We start from the raw sequence: 19,674 nt of genomic DNA, 5'->3' as shown, positions 1-19,674 counted from the left end.
TATGTGCAAAACAGAGAGGTGGCAATTAAGCTTTATGAGATGTTGGCATGACTGCGTCCTTACAACAGGGAATATTGTGCAGCAGTTTTTAAGATCTTTGCAGTTCAAGATCTTCACAACCAGAAGTTTAAACGCCTTCTGTCGGTGGTCAGGAGAAACACAATTTATGTGGCGCTGGCAGCTGCTCACATCTGAGGGGGAGGGGAGCCCTGATGATTCAACTGGACAACACCTTAAAGGCCAGATGAACACGGCAAGAATTTAACCGGATTTAGCTCTGCCAAGGTCGGCCCATTAGAAAAATGCACAATCTCGGTTTAGGTTCCACGTCACAGCTCAGATGGAGTTTGATTTCTTCTCAGTTTTAAGACTTTTATGCTGAATCTAGTCTGTGAGTGAGTGAGTGAGTGAGTCAGACAAGGATTTGGGTGAATTTCAGGTTTTTTATTCAGATCTTTTATAATTTACGAGCAAGTTTTCCAGACGCTGTCAGGACACAGAGGTGGCTTTCGTTGTGTCTTGCAGCCTCTGAGTTCCAGCTAGGACACAGAGCGTCTCTGCTGATGGAAGATATACCGAGAAGAAGAGAAGAGCCAAACGGTTTAGGGATGGTAAGAAGAAACAGCAGTGTTTTGAGGTCTCCACGTCACATGTTTAACTACAGTAAGGATGAGTAGAGGGTTTGGGGCGAGTTGGGAGTGGGCGGGAGTTGTGGACCCTCGCGCTCCGATTGGCTCCAGCCGGTTGCCCATATTTAGATTAGTGTCATGTCCCTCCCTGGTTTGTGTTCAGCTGTGCTTCTGGAATGGAAGTCAAGATGTCTGGGTTGCTCTCTCTCTCTCTCTCTCTCTCTCTCTCTCTCTCTCTCTCCACATCACATCATGGAAACTCACTGAGAGCTCGTTCACTGGCTCTGAAACGCACCTTGCTCTGCCATTTATTAGCTGTCTCTTCCCCTGGACAGATTTACATGTCGGAGAAACTGAAGCCCAAGAAAGTTTTGTTCTTTTTCCTGGCTCGTTGATTGGTGCTGTAGATGGAAATCAAATCATTGATCACGAACATTTTTAAGTGTCTGTTTTTGCTTGTAGCTCCCAGAGACTCAAATAGGAGGATGATGGGTACAACATTTTGGGGTTAGCTTTTGATTACAATCAGAACACAAGTGTGCAATTATCAATAACAAACTGTGACACAAGACTCAACCCCTTCTTTCCTCCATCTTTCCTCTTGCTCGCTGTTCAACAGATATAAATATGTTCAAATGAAATAAAGCAGACAGAACAGACGGCTGGTGTCTGCTGGCCACCACTAGCCATTTGCCAAACCTGACATTCGCTGTGATTGTGTTAGCCTCCCAAATTATCTTTTTTTTTTCTTCTTCTTCTCTGTCCACGTTTGCAAGCAAAAGAGTATAAAAAAAGAGAAGAGGAGGTGCTCGTCTTTGCCTGACATGAAGTTTCAACTTTTCATTTCCCAGGCCTGCCACATCAACAAAGGGAGTATACTTGGCCGAGACGCAAAGAGGAGGAACAAAAACAGTGTCGAGACAAAAAAAAATGTAAGAATCGACCACAGAGGGGGGAAAAAAGAGAGGGAGGAGCAGTCCGTTCTGGCAAAATTGAGTTTGTGTGGTGATGCAGCACCCTCTGACACCATTAACCTACACTTAATCTCAATCTCTGTTCATCTTGATGATGCCTCTATCGCTGCACCACACTTTTTCGGCGTAAAGCTACGGCCTTTTTTTCGATCGCATCCTTTTGAAAATTTATATATAAAAAAAAAAATAGGAATCTGGAAAAGAAGCGCTAAGAGCTTTAAATGTGTCTTCTCGGAGTGATATTTGATGAACACTTTTGTGAGGCAACGTCTGAACACAGTGAATCATCTCTGCAGTGAGTTCATCCAAAACAGATGGTCTTAGTTAAAGCACGTTGTCTAGATCAGGAAAGAATTCGAAGGTCCAACAAAAGAAAATATAATCTGCAGATTACAGAAAATATTAAAGCAAAGAATCTGATGTCTCTATCCCGCAGTCGAGTGTCAAATTTAATGCAAAGTTGTTGTCACGTTGAGGCATTGTCTATAAATTAAATAACAAGGTTAAGGGGAACCTTTACATGAACATAATGTGTTTTTAAAATGTTTATTATTCAAGAACTATACATAAAAGTGACGCATTTCAATGAGATACATTTAGTATTGAATTTATATACATGGTAGACAATCTTTGCATTGAATATGACGCGATGTGATAGAATTAGATGGAAGATTAACATCTAATTAAAATATTTGAAGTCGTGCATGTACTGTTAGAATAAAGCCACATACAGGAGACTCCTGGCTTGAATGTGAGAGAAACAGGCCGTATGTCATCATCGTCAACGTGCGACCATCAGTCACAGAGGTTCGACTTTTCATTAAGTTCAATGGTTATACTTAACCTGATAATGACAGCGGCCACCCACATTTAAGACAGGATCCACCACTTCCTGCCCCGTCAAACCCCTCTGACTCTAATGACCGCACTTAGGCTACACAGCCACCTGGGTCAGTGTTAAACCTCCTTTTAAACCTCCTTTTTTTTTTAAATGATATTTTCTTGAAAACCTAAAAAACATGACTTGTGAGTGAAAAAAATCTAAATTGTATCTTAAGGGAAAGATGATAAATAGTTATGTGATGACGATGCATTTAGCTCCAGAGATCATAGATATTAACCTCTGAGATTATGGAGGATCCAAACCTCCAGTGTGCTGGACTCTCCCTCAACAAGTCAAGACGTTCGACCGCCTGCATTCCTCCTCCGAACAGTTTTCCTGGAGCTCAGCAGCTTAACAAGACATGATTGCATATTGCAGTCTGTTTTTCTAACATCTGCAATCGTAATATTGATGCAGTGTGTTATAATCTGTTGGGATGCTGCTGCTTTTATGTCCTCTAAGGTTTCCTCGCTCGCCTTGCAGCTATAAAATAATAAGAACTTCTACGACATAAATCAAAAGTGAAGTAGCCCAAAGATTTGATTGTTTACACTTCATCTGTTTCCCTTTCATTTGGTCTGCCACATCTTCACTCTGTCTCTTCCTCTCTCTCTCTCTTTCTCCTTTAATTTTTGTCCTGTCTCTACCTGTCCTGCGCATTGCTGGAGTTCTTCATTTTACTTTACACCTCCCCTCCTCCTCCTCCTCCTCCTCCTTCTTCCCTTGCTCTCATTTTAACATCTCTAAGCGGTGGGAGGGAGAGAAGCACCCTGTTAAAAGAGTAGCCACCCCGAGGCGTCCTTCCTGAGAGTTCACGAGGTAGTGTCAGACTCCACCTTCTCCCACCCGCTACACCCAGCCCAGTCCCACCCCGGCCATGCCCTAGCGAAACAGATACCGACTATGAAATCATACAATTTGTCTTTGTATTGTCAAATTGATGGAGGTTGATGCAAGAAGATGCAGCGTTGGTTTAAGGGATTGTCACTCTGTGTGTCGTGTAGTTTTTGTGTCGTGTGCAGAAGGTTTTATTGTCGAGTTCACAGCAGTAAAATTTTAAGAAAAGATTATAGTCCTGAGCTTCTCCACCCACGTCTAACCAGAATTGCATTTGTTCCAAGTTGTCCAAACTCTTTTTGTGGCATATCCATGAAATCTGATATCTTAGCTCGAGGGAAGGAACTTTTTTCTTTTTCATTTTAAGGCCCAAATGTTGCCTCAAACACAGGTAATTGTCTCAGTGCATTTTCTGTGAGCGAGAGCAAGGGAAGGAAAAGGGGGATGACAGCAGCAGAGAGTAACTTGGATAAATGAGGGAAAGAGGAACATCTTTTTGTTCTGTCCCTGCACATGAGTTCAATTCTTACAGCATCTGGAATCACTTAACTCTGTGCTGCTGGCTGCATTATGCTTCAGCTCTGCGCTGTGACTTCAGCTTCGGAAACAAAACCTTCAGGAGGAAAAATGAAAACAGTCCTGAAACAGTCAGTCTGAGGGACTAAAGGTTTTTATGGTTAGTCACAGAAAAACAGTTTGTATATGCCACATTAGACGACTGTTGTCCGTGTCATGGCAATTATCTGCAATGCTGATCTTCACTTTGATAGATAGACACCAAAATACTTACAATTTACCTAAAAATCACTTCAGTGAGTAACAATCTCAACCCTCAAACCAGATTACCACGACATATGAAATCCAGGCAGCCAGCTAACGAACGTGACATGCAAACAGTAACACATACCAGCAAACTTTCACTGTGTGACTGTTTCTTTGAGTGTCTTGTTGCTTCTATGCGCCCAGTAATCTCAATAACCTATTATTGTTGGTTATTGTAGTTCAAGACTAAGCACATTTTTGGGGGGGTATAACTTTTAACAGTTGGTTGATGCAGTTTGAAGATTTAGTCGACTGAAGTAGGGCAATTAGCAACCTCAGAAACATCAAGTAACTAAGTATATTTTACTCGAATACATCACTGAAATGGTGCCCTACTACCCTACTTGTACTTAACACCACTTCATTTTTAAATAAAAGTTTGTACATCTTACACTGGATGTACTCGATAAGCTTTTTCTGATTTTTCAGTATGAATTATTTTACTTTTGATATTTAATTTCACTGTTTTACTGACAGCAGCTCCAAACTTTTACTGAGTTAACCTTTCCAATGCCGGATTCTCATCTGCATACTTGTTTCAACGCTCAGTCGTCCTCATCAGAAAAACCTATTAGTGCCAAAACCAAACCAACTCGTTTCACTGGTGCACTGCAAGGGTGGTATTGTATTGGGAACAGTGATATAAGCCATTTTTCGAGTCACTGGCAATCGACCTAGTCAGTTGTTTAGGTATGAGGATGTGAGTTCTTGTTATTTAAATTTTTATCACACCTATTGTATCTTTGTTTTGTGTGTGTACATATGTGTGTGTGTCTATACATGTGTGGTGTGTGTGTCTGTATGTGTGTAAAGAGAGAGAGAAAGTGATTTCTAGCTGTAGGGCAGTGCAAGCCATAACAAGTAGGCTACCTCTTTTATATGACCTGTAGCTACGTATATCCACCCACACACACCTCCACTAGTTATACAGTCTCTCCTCAGTCGCTTTAATGAATCAATCTATAAAAGTGTGTGTTTTTTGGGTGGAGGGGGTGTTTGTCAGTTTGTTTTTGCCTCGGCTTATGATTCTACAAAACACACTTTTCATTCCTATGTCAGGAAAACTCCCGACCCAGTTAAAATATCCTGTTCAGGGCAGGAAAAGTTATTAGGAATTCCCAAAAAAGGCTCCCCCAGCCAGTTATAATACAAAGGAAAGATGCACCCAAAAGGATTTGATCGGCAGCTTTCTTTACAGGAAAAACTCTCAGACCAGGAGGCAAAAGGTGGAGTCTGGAGATGTCTTAGTCTGTGGTGCAGCATTTTCACTGGGGGAGTTTAATCACACAAAGCCTGCGAGCAGACCAAACATCTGAGTTCAGAGAGGATGAATCACGAGCAACTCGTCAGTAATGGAAACCTCCAGTCTTTTCTCTTTCTTTATCTCACATTACAGACCAGAAGATGACTCAGAATCTGTATAAAGCTGAAAAAAAATGTGTATTATGAGCTATAATGAGTAGAATAATGAGTACACAACAGTTCCTGATATTTCCCACCTGGAACTGTTTAGATGTAGTCTCCACTGAGAGGTCATCCTGCCAACATGGCCTCAGTGCTGCTGAAGTAAAACCCTGTAGGTACGACTCCTCTGGGATCATCATGCTGTGAGGCCTCGTCCTCAGACGTGGAGACCAGAGAAAACAGCCTCCTCCAATGAGAGAGCAGAGCTTTCACTTGAGATTTCACAGATCGGGACAGAGGAATTAGTGTCTGTCAGCTGGAGACCTGAGCTGAGACAGATGACTTCGCAAAACCCTGCCCATGTGTTTGTTTCTTCACCTCAGAGGAAAAAGTGTTTAACTCTGATAATCAGAGTTAATATTCTTAAGTTGCAGCTCTGCTAGTTTTTAATCCATTGTGACATTATGTGGCCATGATATTAAACCACAGGGCATCAATGAGGGACTTGAGTATGCCACCTTCTGGCCGAATGTTTCTCATATCTGTGCTAAGTGGAAAAGTAAACAGTTGGTGTGTGTGAAGATCAAGACCCGAGCATGTCTCAGCAAACTGTGTAGCACTTTGAAAATATGGAAGAAGTGTGTGGTGAAATGTTGAGACGTTAGTAACAGTTTATTTTAAGGCACACTTCTTCACCATTAACTAGTTGTTTATAAGCATGCATGGGGAACGTACTCAATCGCTTCATAAAACCTGGATTAACTGTTCATTCCTAAATGGTTTTTAGCTGCATTTGTATGTATCTGCATATGTGTTTGCACAGCATTTAACATTTTCTATCCTCAGATCTAGGAATGAACAGTTAATCAGAATATTATCAGTATGGCAAAGTGCAGTGTCCAAATTCCTGTCAATGCAAATGTTTTTGATAGGTAAAGGTAAAATATTTGACAACATACCGTTATAAATGAAACCATGTGGTGCTACTGAGATGCCCTGGTCTAAACAATCACATTCAGATGTAAGATGTTTGTTTGGTACAGACCTCATAAGTGTGCCATCATTATCTTTTTTAATATTTGTCAGTGAAAATGAAATGCAAAAATCACCATTCCCACTAAAATCGTGACACAATCTTATTTTTTTGCCTCTGCTCAGAGCCTTGATTCATAAAGAAAAAGTGCCACATAAACTCTACAGTGTGCTGTATCGAAACCATGTGTTGACGAGTCATCTCCTTATGAGGGTTGGCTGGGATCACACCCACAAGAAGAGCCCCCTCTAGTGCATAACGGTCTCCAGCATTTAGGCTCACCCCAACTTCACAAGCTGGCTCGCCATGTAAACACAGAGCGCCGATGACGAATGCGGATGGATCGGGCTGATGAGGATTACTCAGTTCAGTGGAGGGTGGGCATGTTGCAGGAGGAAGGTGGAGGTGGGGAGGGGGGGAGATGAAATGTGAGAGCACTGGATCATGTCTTAAGCATCCGCTGGAAGGAGGAGCTGCAGAGCAGATGGGTGTGAGAGACCTAAGAGATGAACTCTTTGATTCAAACACAGGATCGTTATTATTAGTATAATATGAGTTTTACATGATTTCTTCCTGTGCAGTTATTTATGTGTAAAATTCCTGATTTCTCGTCCTGAACCTGACAACGATCTTACGTTGCCGGTGCCGGATGAAAGCCAGAGATTCTTATCTTCAGCACGGTTCTGTAAACCATGATCACATAATGGAGTGTTGTGACTTTGTGGTTTAGCAGGTGGTGATTACTTTTGTTTTCTCTATAACAGCGTCTCCCCGGTCGCTCTGTTGCACGCCTTTTTAATTTGAAGGACAGAAATGCTCAGGTTGTAGGGTGTAGGAGTTGGGACCATCGCTAAAGTAAACCTGGATGACAAAGGTCGGCTGTTTGTTGTCGCCAGGTGGAGGGGTGGAGCAGACCACCTGTATCCTCACGATACAATCTCACAACGGAGCAGGAGCTTGTAGAGTGAATACTTGGACGAAAAGGTGCTGCTTTATCCAAATGTTGTCCTTTCTCTGGGCCTCCCTGTTCCTGCCTCCTCTCTTCTTCTTCGCTCTCTCTCTCTCATCCAATCTCTAACATGGAGCATAATTTGAGCAGCTTCACGAGACATATTACAAACAGCTGAAAAGGGAAAGTAGAAACCAGCCAAGATACATTCCTTCGTTCTAATTCAAGTCAGTAGGATGAGAAGAAGAAATAGTGAGGGTGTTAATAGAGTCGCTCGAGGTGGGAACATGATAATGCGAATCGTTTTAGGTGCACTGTAGATGAAGCACATCAGAATAACTTCTCAAATCACCACATTTCAGGCTTTCTGTAACTCCAGGGTGTGGCCAACAGGGAAGCTAACTAGCATGTTGTTTAATTTAGCTTTCTGAAATTTGGGGGTTCGGGCAGGAAATCTGACAATTTCTGATTTTGATCAATCTTGAATGATTGTGGTATTAAATCTCCTCTTTTTTTCTGTTTCCAATATTTTCTATGACAGAATTCTCACTTCAGTCTGCTGCTCCTATTAGCTTTAGAGAGCTTTAAAGCGAGTTTCATCTCATTGTTTAGATGTCTGACCACAACTTTACTGTTTTGGTTAACACCCACTGCTCTCATAGCATTGTTTCTTACCACAACAGGCAACTTTTTAAAGTGAAGAAGGTCTTTAAATCTACTGTACACTACCTGCTCAGCACCAAATGGCAGTCAGACAGAGTTGGCGACTTGCTGGTGTACATAGTTGAGCATTTGGCAGCTGATGAGCCAGATGTTTCTCTCAGAAGATGGTGGAGACCAAAAACAGAGCTAAAACAGGGCGAAAATCGCACTTATTATAATCAGGTGGCCAGAAACACAACTCCAAATGAAAGATTGTGCTCTTTTGTTCACAACTTGTTTCTGCTGCCGAAAACCAAAGTAATTGCAAGTTTAAGTTTATCAAGTATCTAAAATGTCTGAAATAATGAAAAATAAACACTTCAAGTTTCCTCAAGTCAATTTATGTCATCAAAATGCTTGTTTTACTCGACCAACGGTCAAAAAATGTAAAGATATTCAAGTTACTGTCATAAATGCCCAATATAGCAACAAAACTTTGCAAGTGAAAACCTGAAACTTGGCATTTTTGCTTGAAAATGACTTAAACAACCATCGATTATCAGAAGAGCTAGCGGTTATTTTCTTGCCAATTAATTAATCAACTAATACTTCCCGTTTGTGTGCACATTTAGCGATGAAACGACCGACCAGAGTTTAGGATAGAGAATGCAGAACTAACCTAAACATTATGTACAACTGCTAGTCTGAGCTCTGAGCGGGCTGACATGTGGGCCAGCAGTGTTTCAGATTGTAGAAAGATTTTTCAGGCAGAAGAAAGATTTGGGGAAGATGCCATTTTCCCTGGTTTTTCCATTTAGCTCAACAAAAAGTTGGCCTCACGCAGCAGCTTTTAGCCGACAAGAGGTCTGTGATCTGAGCAGAGCAGGAAAACAGCGTCAGTCTGATTTGGTTCAAACCAAAGAAACAGGAATAAAGAAATTGGTGCCTGTGAAAAAACATACACTGTATTGTTTGATTTAAAATCACCATCTATGGCAAGGGTTAGGTGCGTTGGAAAACCTTTATCTATCAAGAACATTGTAGTTTACAGTAAAATAGTAGTTGAGTAGGAGTGACCCTGAAAAAATGTCTGTTGCTGCTTTCTGTCACCTGCTCATGCCTTAAAGCCCAGTCTGATCCTGGGTGCTATCTTCAGACTGGGTCTTCCTCTCATCTGGGTCGTCTGAAACTTTCTTTTGAGAGTCGTCAGATTGGTAGCAGCTGTGGTTGTTGGCTGGGTTCAAGCTGTGGGAGGCTGCGGCAGGCCAGCGGGGAGGAGCTCCAACATCTGGAAAAGAAGGAAAGCTGGCTGAAACGCTGAGACGAGAGCCTTAGCAACATGAATACTCTCAGAGCCAATCCTGCTGCTACACTGTTTGCGAGTTTCACTGTTTGCTTTATGTTTTTCAAGTTTTTCAAGTGTTGTCGGACTAGCTTTGAAACACAGCCTCTGAAGTTTCATTTAAAAGTGTGCGTCTGCTCGACTGAGAGTAGGTATTGTACAGAGTGGGTGAGACAGTGGAAAGAGTGGACTGCTGTTTTTAAGATCCGACCCTCTGGGCCTCTCTCGATGTAATAGCGTGTCTAAACATGTGGGAGCCGCCTGCGAGAGGAAAAAAGAGGAAGGGGGGTTGAGGTGGTGCTTATGCTGCTGGTCAAGAAAAACTGAAATTCCTCCTCAGATCTGCCCATTTTAGCTTTTCTTTAAAGTTAAATATGGGATGTCTTTCTTTGTGAAATGACAGGTCCCTTTTCCTCTTCACTCTCTATGTAGTTACCAGAGAGAGACCTTTTGTCACCGCAAATCTGAAATGTTTTATAAAAAGTGGCAAACTACACTGAAACCATTTTAAAAACTACCATTACAAACCAAAATAAACGATATTTTCACCCTTTTTCTAAGAATAAATTGAGGTACCCCCTCTCTAATTAGTCTATTTTTTTTAGAAAGGGTTTATAAGCGATAGCAAAAGGTTTTATTCATAGTTTTAGTTTAGTTTGTTTGACAGTACAAGAGTCACAAATCACTCACAACTGCAAACGTGTCAAGAATAACACAATATATTATATATAAGATGCAAGAGTCCAGGTGACCAAGTCAAGTCATTGCCATTACTCAAGTAAAAGTAAGAAAGTACAGGCTCTAAAATGTACTTAAGTATCAGAGTAAAGAGTTTCCCTCTGAAGGACATTTCTACCGGCCATTTCTGTGCAAAGCTAACTGAACCTAACTGAACGTCATATTAACACGTGTCAAAGACTATTAAACTTACAGGTAGAATCAGTAGGATTTGTCCGAGCTGTTCATAAACGCGCCACAAAGATAGTTGATTGTTGCGTCTCATTCCCAGGATGTCATATGCCAACATTTTTGGGTTGGTAAAGCGCTGTAAATAATTGATAATTCCCCTCAAATGCATTAAAACTAAAGTATGGAGCCTGTTTTGAAAATGTAAGGAGTAGGAAGTGCAGATATTTGTGTTACAAAGTAGAGAGTAAAAGTAAAAAGTACAATTCCAATCAGAATTGTTAATTAGGAGGGTAAGGTTACACTTCACAGCAAATCAATCATAAACCATCATTTAAATTATTATTATTTTTAAATTGTTGGTGGTCACATGTTGTTTTCATCCGCAAAGGAAAGTTACTCCAACAGGTAACCATTTTGGTGTTAAACCTCAGGAAGCACAAGTCTGCAACGGGAGCTCCAGTCTGGTGGGAAGGTTGTCCTTGAGGTAATGACAGATAACAATAAAAGTAATGGTTTACAGATCAGTAATAAGCTGTTAAGGTTGCCAGGTTGTTAAAAAAAAAAAACCATTCAGACAACTTACCATCCGGACAAGTAATGCATAGATGTATGTGAAAATGAACTGATGCACAAACAACTTCTTAATGTTTTAAACTGCAGACTAGATGGCTGATTTAAAAAACAGCATGTCAGTTTTATTTTACTTTATTTTTATTAGTTTATACCTTTTTATACAGAACGGCAAGTCAGAAAAACAGCGCAACATGAACAGGCAGTGTAAAATGGGCCAGTGACAATGTACATCCCTAAAGTCACAGCATGGCTAGCATGGCTCAGAAATGTTAGTTAAAATTATTTCCAGAGCTCAAAAGGTGGATAAACTGACTCTAGGTGGGTTTGTTTATAGCTCTGTGAGTCAGTCAAAGCACAGCGTAGGAAAGTAAGAGTTACTGTTGATTTCACGTTTATTTCTGGTGAAGTTCTGCACTTTATCGTGCCATGGTAATTATATGTTATGGCCTACTGAACTTCCAGCCAGGCAGAGTCAATATAATTAACTTCTCTCCCTCTTATTTTGCTCTTCGTTCCTTCAACTTGCCTCAGTTTTTTTGACTTTTTTATTCGCTTATATCGAAAAGGGAAATGGTGGCAGTAAAAAAACTCGCACATCAGAGCAGCTGCAGCAGCCGGTGAGAGCTTTGCCTCAGTTTGCACAGCAGAGGGATGGAGGTTAACTGAGCGGGAGAGGTACTGGCATCCCACCGGCTGACTGGACAGAGGGGGCATTCTTCTCTTCGGATCCCCTCGGTCGTCTCCTGCAGACCACAGTTTGTCAGCCAATATGCCCACCGTTTACTGAGGAAATGTTCACTTAGTGCAGGAAGTCTGAGGTTTCCCCCCGCACCTTTGATTTCAGCAGTTAGTCAAACAACGCCGGGGTTATAAGTCAGGTCAGAACAACATAGGTGGGAACTGAGAGACGCAGAGGGGCTTACAATCTCAGTTTACCTGTAAGTGAGATATAAATAATTAGCCACCCATTATAACTGATGCTTCTTATTATTCCTGATACTTTTAATATTTACAAATAGTATTATTTAATGTAGCCGTATTGTTATATCATCAAATGTTGGTCCTGACTGATGATCTAAATCAGTTTTAGCACATTTAAAATGTTGTGTTTTGAGCGCTTGGATATGACAGAGTGTGAGTTTTTTAATATGGTTTATCAAGTTTATTGAGCATGTACAGCAAAAACAGACAAGACAACAAGACATCAAGCAGATATAAAGTCCTGTACATACATCACAAAAACAAAAAAATCTTTAAAAGTCAAAGCATTTGGCATCATGCAGTCGTACCTATGATTAAGCATTTGCTGATCTTTTAAATTTTTACATTAAGGCAGGATAACATGAAGTGAAACTATACATGATATCATAAAATTGTTCCCCTAAATAACAAGACAATTGAAGAGAAAACATTTTACATAGATAAGTTAATAAGACAGTCAAATGATCTTCATGATCTTTATGTGCTCACAATCACAACAACAAACGCACTGCAAGCTTATTAAATATATTACAATTTTAAAGATACTGAGATATTACTTTATAAGTTACTGGTCATTTGTTTGTGGTTAACTTATCAGGTAAACCACTAAAAGATTGGAAATACTGAGAAGCACCAGCAACTGCACCATTACCTCCCCTGGCCTCTGGCGTATATACACAATGAATGCAGTATTGTAGATGAGATGGTTTGGACTCATTTTGTGGCCTCTGACTTGAATTAATACCATGACTCATCGCCAAAATCATGCCAGAGTCTCTGGTAGATCATTGTCTTCAGTGCCCCATGCAATGCTAACTCTTTAGCATATTGTGTGTCTGTGTTAAATCATAGTTCAAGACGTCCTCAACAGCAAACACAGGGAGAACTTTTTAGATAAATGTGGCAACAAAAATAACATTTTTTGTGAGTGGATCAGCAGGAACTAAGCAACTTTGCTTGTTGCAATCCAGTCTAGTGGCATAAATCACCAGACTGACTGTTCAACCAGGAACCGACACGATTATTCCACATTTTTCACAGATTTTCCTGAGGAACAAATCATTGGTGATGTTTTCAGTTTTGAATCTGGACACAGTTTAGTACAAACAGGACATAACATCCGTTCCTTGTTACTGTCAGGAAGGTGCACTATTGGCATTAGTATCTTCAGACTTTATTAGATTGGTATATAGAGTAGATCTTAGACTCAGGGGCGTTGTGTTCATGTTTCCCACAACAATTTGAGGCTCCTCTCTGGCACCAGGTATGTGCAGTTTCATCACTGTCCTGCAGGGGAAGTAGAGAACATTCTCACTGCAGCTTCTTCTGAGCCAGCTGGGCCAACTCTCTGGCTTTTCTCCTCTTCAGCTTCTTCTTGAGTAAGAGCAAGTCGATGTAGATGATGTGATCCAACACAGCGGAGGCGCAGAGGAGTCCACCGTGTAGAGCGCCTGCTATCCCACAGCTGAACACGTCCTGACCTGGAAGAGACAGACACACACATGCTGGATGAGACAAGACTGCCTGGAGTCTGGAGACGGATGATCGTCTGTCACAAGCTTTAATTCCTTCTGCTTTGTGACTTTTCCTACGATTATTTTTAATCTTTCAACTTTACTGCAAAGCTAATCCAGCAACAAGTGGTTAATATGGTAGAAGAAGTCTCACATTTCAAAGCATTGTCAACCCTCCTGCATCGAGTGAATCAATTTTAGGGCTTGTTGAGACACTTCTGCGCCCATGATAACTTCACACCAACAACTGACTGTGCTTGCAGAGCTTTAAAGAACATAAAACCTCGGTTAACATTTCTTACCTGAGATGTAGAGGTTCTTGATGGGGGTGTTGCACCTGTTCCTCGCCACAGCCTCGGCTTGGAAACGCTCCAGGTTGTGCTCAGCGGAGTACATGGCTCCACGCTGGGCGCCCAGGTAGTGCATGTTGGTCAGAGGGGTCGCCACATCCTGGAACACCAACTGAAAAAACAAGTCATGCAAGTGTTACAATGCGCCTTAGAAACTAAATGTTGTAGATGATTTTACGATAAAATGACACTTAAAATGTGCACGAAGAGAAGGACCGCTCGTACCTTGTCTTTGATTTTAGGGAACAAAGTGCAGGCCCAGTCGAAGAGGTTCTTAGCGAATCTCATTTTGTAATTGTAGTATTCATCACCTCTTTTGCGCACCGGGGTGTCCTTCCATTCCTCAAACCATTCGTACTTCACCATCGTCAGTATTGTCATGCAAGATTTTCCTGTGAACGTGAAACACACAAGACGTCACAACAAACCTGTACGGACACTCAGATGTGTTATTTGGTATGATTTGCCACCAGCAACATTTGTCGCTTTATCTTTAATTTGAGATGTTAGATTAATTAATATTGTTCACAACAGTAGGTAAAGAAGTAGGTCTTTGTACCAGGGTGTCTCAGTTTGGCCTCTGGATCTTTGGCTGATGGCATTGTGATGAACATCATGGGAATATTATCCGGTGCTTCCTCTTTGTCCAAAGCAAAGAAGTCCTCCATCCTACAAGGAAGGAAAAAAAAGACATGTAACATGTAAAATTCAGACTGTCATCCGTCTGTCAGAGAGGTCAGGGCTGCTTCTATCACACTTATAAAAGAATGCATGAGTACAGCATCTACATCCTCGAGCTGAAACCTGACGGATCCTGTACTCCATCTAGAGGACGAATAAGGGAAGTCTAAGTTGTAATTGAATAAATCACGTACAGTAATACACTGTACAGTATGTTTCTTTATGTGTAGGGTCAATACATATTTAGCTAGACAGTGTTGGATGAAGTTAAACCACAAGAAAAATGATCAACTTTAATGTAACTGTGATTAAGCCTTCTCTGAGCAGTGAGTCTTACTTCTGTGAATACTTTGCATTCCTACTTCTTATACACCAGCGCCCCCTTGTGGAAACTGAAATCTCCCTCTGTGTTTATCGTTCAGTGTGATCAGTGCTTTGAATACTTACGACTTGTCCATATCGTTGTTTTTGAACAGCCAGAAGTTGGTGGACTCGAGGCCCAACTCCTCTTCAGTTCCTTCAAATCCAGAAAAGACCAAGAACGATCCTCTGCCATGTTTCATCATGTCCAGTCTCTCCTGAATGCCTACAATGATGAAACAGTTTACAGTCAGTGAAACCTTATAACTATTTTCACTACAATATTTGATTAATCCATTTAAGTAAAAAGGATCCGTTGCTCACCTGTCTTGTGTCTGACCTGAGGGGGAAGAAGTTTCTGGAAGGTGGTGAAGATGCCGCAGTTTGAAACAACCACAGGTGCACGAACCTCCACTTCTTCCTGACCTTTCCTCACTTTCACACCTGAAAGGAAGTCTTCAGTCAGTTCACAGTATCTTGCCTTCAACAGGTGAAATATTAGCTAGAAGCATTTCGTACCGTACGCCGTTCCCTTGTCGTTAACCATGATCTGGGAGACGGGAGCTCTGACCAGGCAGTTTCCTCCATATTTCTGAATGGTGCGGATGATGTGGAAGGCAATCTCGCTGGCTCCACCTCTCGGGTAGTAAGCACCTCGTTTGTAGTGATGAATCAGGAGGGCATTGATCAGGATGCTGGAGTCCTTTGGAGGCACGCCTAAATAAACGTAATAAACGTCGTTATTATTTTTTGTTCTCCAGTTCAGAGCGAGAACAATTTGCGCCTCTGTCCTACATGAGGTTCTACTTTAGTAACATTTTTGAGGACCCACCATAGAAAAGATAAGAAAAGATAACTTGGAGATCCTTGTTGCTGGTCAGGGTGTTGACAAAGTCTGTTGCACATGTGCCAGTGAGGCGAAACACTGGAGAGACGAGGTCTGCGATGCCTGACTTCAGCAGGAACAGAGACACCCACTGTGGGATGAGCTTCAGAGTTGCCAGGTAGTGAGTCTTCTTAGCTGAGACCTGTTAGGAACACAGCAGACGTTCAGGATTGTAAAAAAAATCATAGCTTTGTGTTACGTAAGACTCACTGTCCAATAGTTAATAGTACCTTCATGATTTTGAAGAATGTCTCGATGGCCTCCGTGTCGTCAGGGAATTGCTTAATCAGGTGCTCTTTCATCGCAGTTTTACCGGAGAAGATGGTGTAGTCTCGTTTCTCATCGCCCAGGCCGATCCGGATGGTGTCAAAGTGTTGTTTAAGCTCCTGGAACTCCAGCTGGCCCTCAGAGATCTGGTCGAAGGCGATACGCAACAGACTGTTCTCATGGACCTGACCGATGTAGTGAAGCCCTGGAGGAGAAAGAAACAGGAACATGGCGTTTAGTTATTTCATATTTCAATTTCCTCCTTAACGACATAAGTTCTCAGTGCCCATGTGCATTATTGTTCCCATTTTTATGAGATTTCCTATAATATAACCCTAACCCTAACCCTTTTTGGCCAGTAAGAATCCACTATATATACTGCTTTTATCAATGATATGCATGAATGTGTCTTACCAACATCAAACTCAAAGCCTTTCTCGATGTATGTGTGGCAGCAGCCTCCTGCCTGGTCATGTTGTTCCAGCACCAGGACCTTCTTCCCCGCTTTGGCAAGTGTGGCTCCAGCTGTGAGCCCACCGATACCGCTTCCGATGACGATGACATCCAGGTTCTGGGGCACTTTGTCGAGGCTGAAACCTGGACAGACACAAACAGATGGATGTTATCATGGTAAGACTTATCTCTGTAGTTCAGACAGGCTTTATAAAGATGCAGTGTAAGCGTTATCTCGAGCAATCGCTGAAACTGAGACATCAAAAAGTGTTGCACAACTGAGTTGCACAATAGTTTGAAGGTTGCACTGCACACCTCTCCTGTCATGACTGCTTAATTCTTGTATCTGTGTTCTACTATTGGCAGTAAACAGTAAATTGGACTGTTTAGATAATCTCCACGTCGTAATATAATTAAGATAAAGCACCGCGATGATAGGGAAAATTTAGGTCTAATCTAAAACTCTGTATTATGCCATTTAGATAATCATTTATTCATGTATCTATATGTCTGCAGTCGTATGAACTACAGTGAATTATATGTGTATAGCTTTTTGAAATACATATTTTTACAGTACAGACTTTGAGGTATTCTTTCATTTATCACTAGATTAACTTTTGTGTAGGTAAGGCTAGTTACAACCCAACAGAGTCATGAAGACCTCATGAGTCAAAATGCGATAACTCAGTTAATCTTCAGATAGACTAACAAGACATTTAGCTAATGTTAAATGTCGTAATTTGTGCACACACTTAAGTGTAAAAAGCACAATTTGCTGTTTTATTATGGGATAGCAGAATGGTAGCAGTTGCCAGGCAACCAAGCAGAGACTCCAGGAAGTTAGGTTTATATGTCTGAGCCCAAATTTCCTCAATAATGTGAACTCAGTAAAACATGATGAAAACATGCTCAAAGTTTTCAGTGGATCTTTTAAGATGGAAATTACAGAGTTTCCGTGTAGATTTTTTTTTTTTATCAAGGCCATATTTTACATTGAGCACTCGAAATGCTTTTGCGTGCATACAAAATATAATGTGCTCCCACATTTTGCTTAATTTGTTACCAAGTTTTGATTTATTTGTGCGTACAAGATAAGTGTATGGCTCACAGAAAGCCAGCACAGCAGACTATACACTTCTTTTGTGAGTATGAATTGATCAAAGTATGGTAACAAATGTATCAAAACGTGGGAAGCTATTGTATCTCGTACACACAATAGCATTTTGAGCACTTGGTGTCCTAAAACGTGGCCTCGATAACGTTTTTATTCCCCCCGTATCCACAAAAATCTACAATCAGGTGTTTGTTTTATCAGTGATTTCTGGACTTCTGCAGTTTAGTCCGGATGTGAAAAAATAAAGTAGGTAAAGATTTTACTTTTCTAGTGTAATTTAAAATGTTTTACTAGATTTCACATGTGCATTCTCCCTGGAGAATACGTATCAGAAAAGTTTTCACCTCATCAGGCTGAACTGGCAAAAAATACACTGCTCTACCAAAGCACCACATTGCCAACAACTTTGAAATAACAAGATATAATTTTACCTTGCTTGATGACTTTGTCCCGCTTCTTCTGATCAAACTCTCGAGGTCCAGGGGGTCTCACTGACTCCAGGGAGAAAGGGCTCTTTTTCCCAAACAGGTACCAGTATGTGCCACCGGCCCACATAGCCACCCAGACTAAGAAAATCAAGAGCCACATTATGCCGACCCAACCACTGTTTCTGAACCGTCAGTGTGTTTCTGTAGAAGTGAAGCAGTGTTCACAGCTGCAGTGAAAGTGACGCTGCTCTCCTTGCGAGGCTCTTTAAATTACGCTGAGGGTCAAAGGTCTGCAGAAGAGGGGCTGGAGTCTGATATGTAACACTGTTGGTGTTGTGACAGGCAATAAAGATAAAGTGGTGAAATCATTTTTCTTGCAGTGGAAGTGCACACATCACAATTTAGATAAAATATTGCTGAGCATTTATTTGGTGCACAGACAGAAACATCAAAAGCAAACAATGGGCACTACAAGTATTTTATATTTCTCCGTTGATTTGGATCGATCTCTTGTCCTCTAAGGGAGATAAAGCACTTGTCTCTAAACATATGATTGTAAGAAAATCTGCATAATATTTTAAAATCAAAAAAAGTTTCACTGTGTGCTCAGACGTTTGTCATTAACACACTTATAGCTACACTCAAGCTTGTGATCAGAAGGTTGCATCACATTTTTGTTTTCTTTCCGTACAGTATGTAAGTATGATTAATCAGTCGTTCCAAGTGTTCACAGGAAACTTACACAGATTAGATATATCACTAATTGCTCTTATCTGATAAGGCAATTAAGATAAAGAATACACCTTGGACCAGTCACCCTAGACTTTACACATTCAGTGTACAGTTGTATGTCTTTACAACAGTGCAACTGAGTGACATTACTGAGTTGCAGCTTTTCAGGTCTGATAAGGACAGAGTCGGTGTCCTTGGTGGAGTAAGACGCAAGTAATCAAGACGTTTCATTATTTAAATCTGTAAAAACACTTGACGTTAAAATGTCCTAACATATCCACAATATCTTTCTCCTGAGGGATGATAATGAGCCTAAATGTAAAATGTAAATCCATGAGTTACGTGTGATAACATCTTGTTTCGTGCAGTCCAGGACGGCACGGACTTTGTACTTAAGTTACGTACAAGTTCAGTTGACTTTGAGCCATACATTTAATCTAAAGCGATAACATGAACCACAAAAAGCTTTGTTGGCTGCAATGAGTTTGCATTTGAGACAGACAAAAACATAAACTGGACGATATGATATGTAACATTTCTGCATTGGAGTGTCTAACAACGACGTGACCTTTGCTTTTCGTTTGGTGGCCTGTCGCTGAAACTTCTAGGAGAGTGTCAGAGAGCAAGAAACGGAGTTGGTGAATATGACTAAATATAACGTGAATAAAACCTCAGCTTATTGTCATTAATTATTTAAATACGTAGTCTGCAAATTTTGCATTTACATTGTATTACATTGTCAGACTCCCAATATAGTGTAAACAAAATAAGTCCAAAATTGATACAGCAGAACCAGAAATAGCCTCCTTTTTATTCCTCACTCCTCTGCCTTGTTCAAACCTGGGGCCTACATTACCCACAATGCAACTCAAATCAAATCAAACTCAACAAATTCAGCTTGCTATTTTGCT

General features: G+C 41.0%; 1 protein-coding gene across 1 annotated transcript; it reads right to left on the bottom strand.

The window, feature by feature from the left end:
- Positions 1–13,289: 13,289 nt before the first annotated feature.
- On the bottom strand, positions 13,290–18,191 carry LOC141015885 (inactive all-trans-retinol 13,14-reductase). Its single transcript, XM_073490103.1, has 11 exons — positions 18,035–18,191; positions 16,451–16,633; positions 16,000–16,241; positions 15,716–15,911; positions 15,403–15,600; positions 15,208–15,327; positions 14,971–15,109; positions 14,402–14,511; positions 14,068–14,234; positions 13,795–13,954; positions 13,290–13,459 (listed from the first exon to the last, which is right to left on the bottom strand). The coding sequence occupies exons 1-11, from the start codon at positions 18,189–18,191 to the stop codon at positions 13,290–13,292; spliced, it is 1,842 nt and encodes a 613-aa protein (XP_073346204.1).
- Positions 18,192–19,674: the final 1,483 nt, after the last annotated feature.

This window comes from Pagrus major, chromosome 20 (assembly GCF_040436345.1).
Source record: "Pagrus major chromosome 20, Pma_NU_1.0".
Classification (NCBI taxonomy): Eukaryota; Metazoa; Chordata; class Actinopteri; order Spariformes; family Sparidae; genus Pagrus; species Pagrus major.
Note: the sequence above shows the minus strand (reverse complement) of the source record. Positions and strands in the feature narration are given on the sequence as shown.

Excerpts from the sequence above, each read along its gene's own strand:
- LOC141015885 (XM_073490103.1), bottom strand. The coding sequence starts at position 18,191 with ATGTGGCTCTTGATTTTCTTAGTCTGGGTGGCTATGTGGGCCGGTGGC. Across the intron at positions 15,110-15,207 it reads TCAGGTCAGACACAAGACAG|GCATTCAGGAGAGACTGGAC; the intron begins GTGAGCAACGGA and ends TCATCATTGTAG. Across the intron at positions 14,235-14,401 it reads GGCCAAACTGAGACACCCTG|GAAAATCTTGCATGACAATA; the intron begins GTACAAAGACCT and ends TCACGTTCACAG.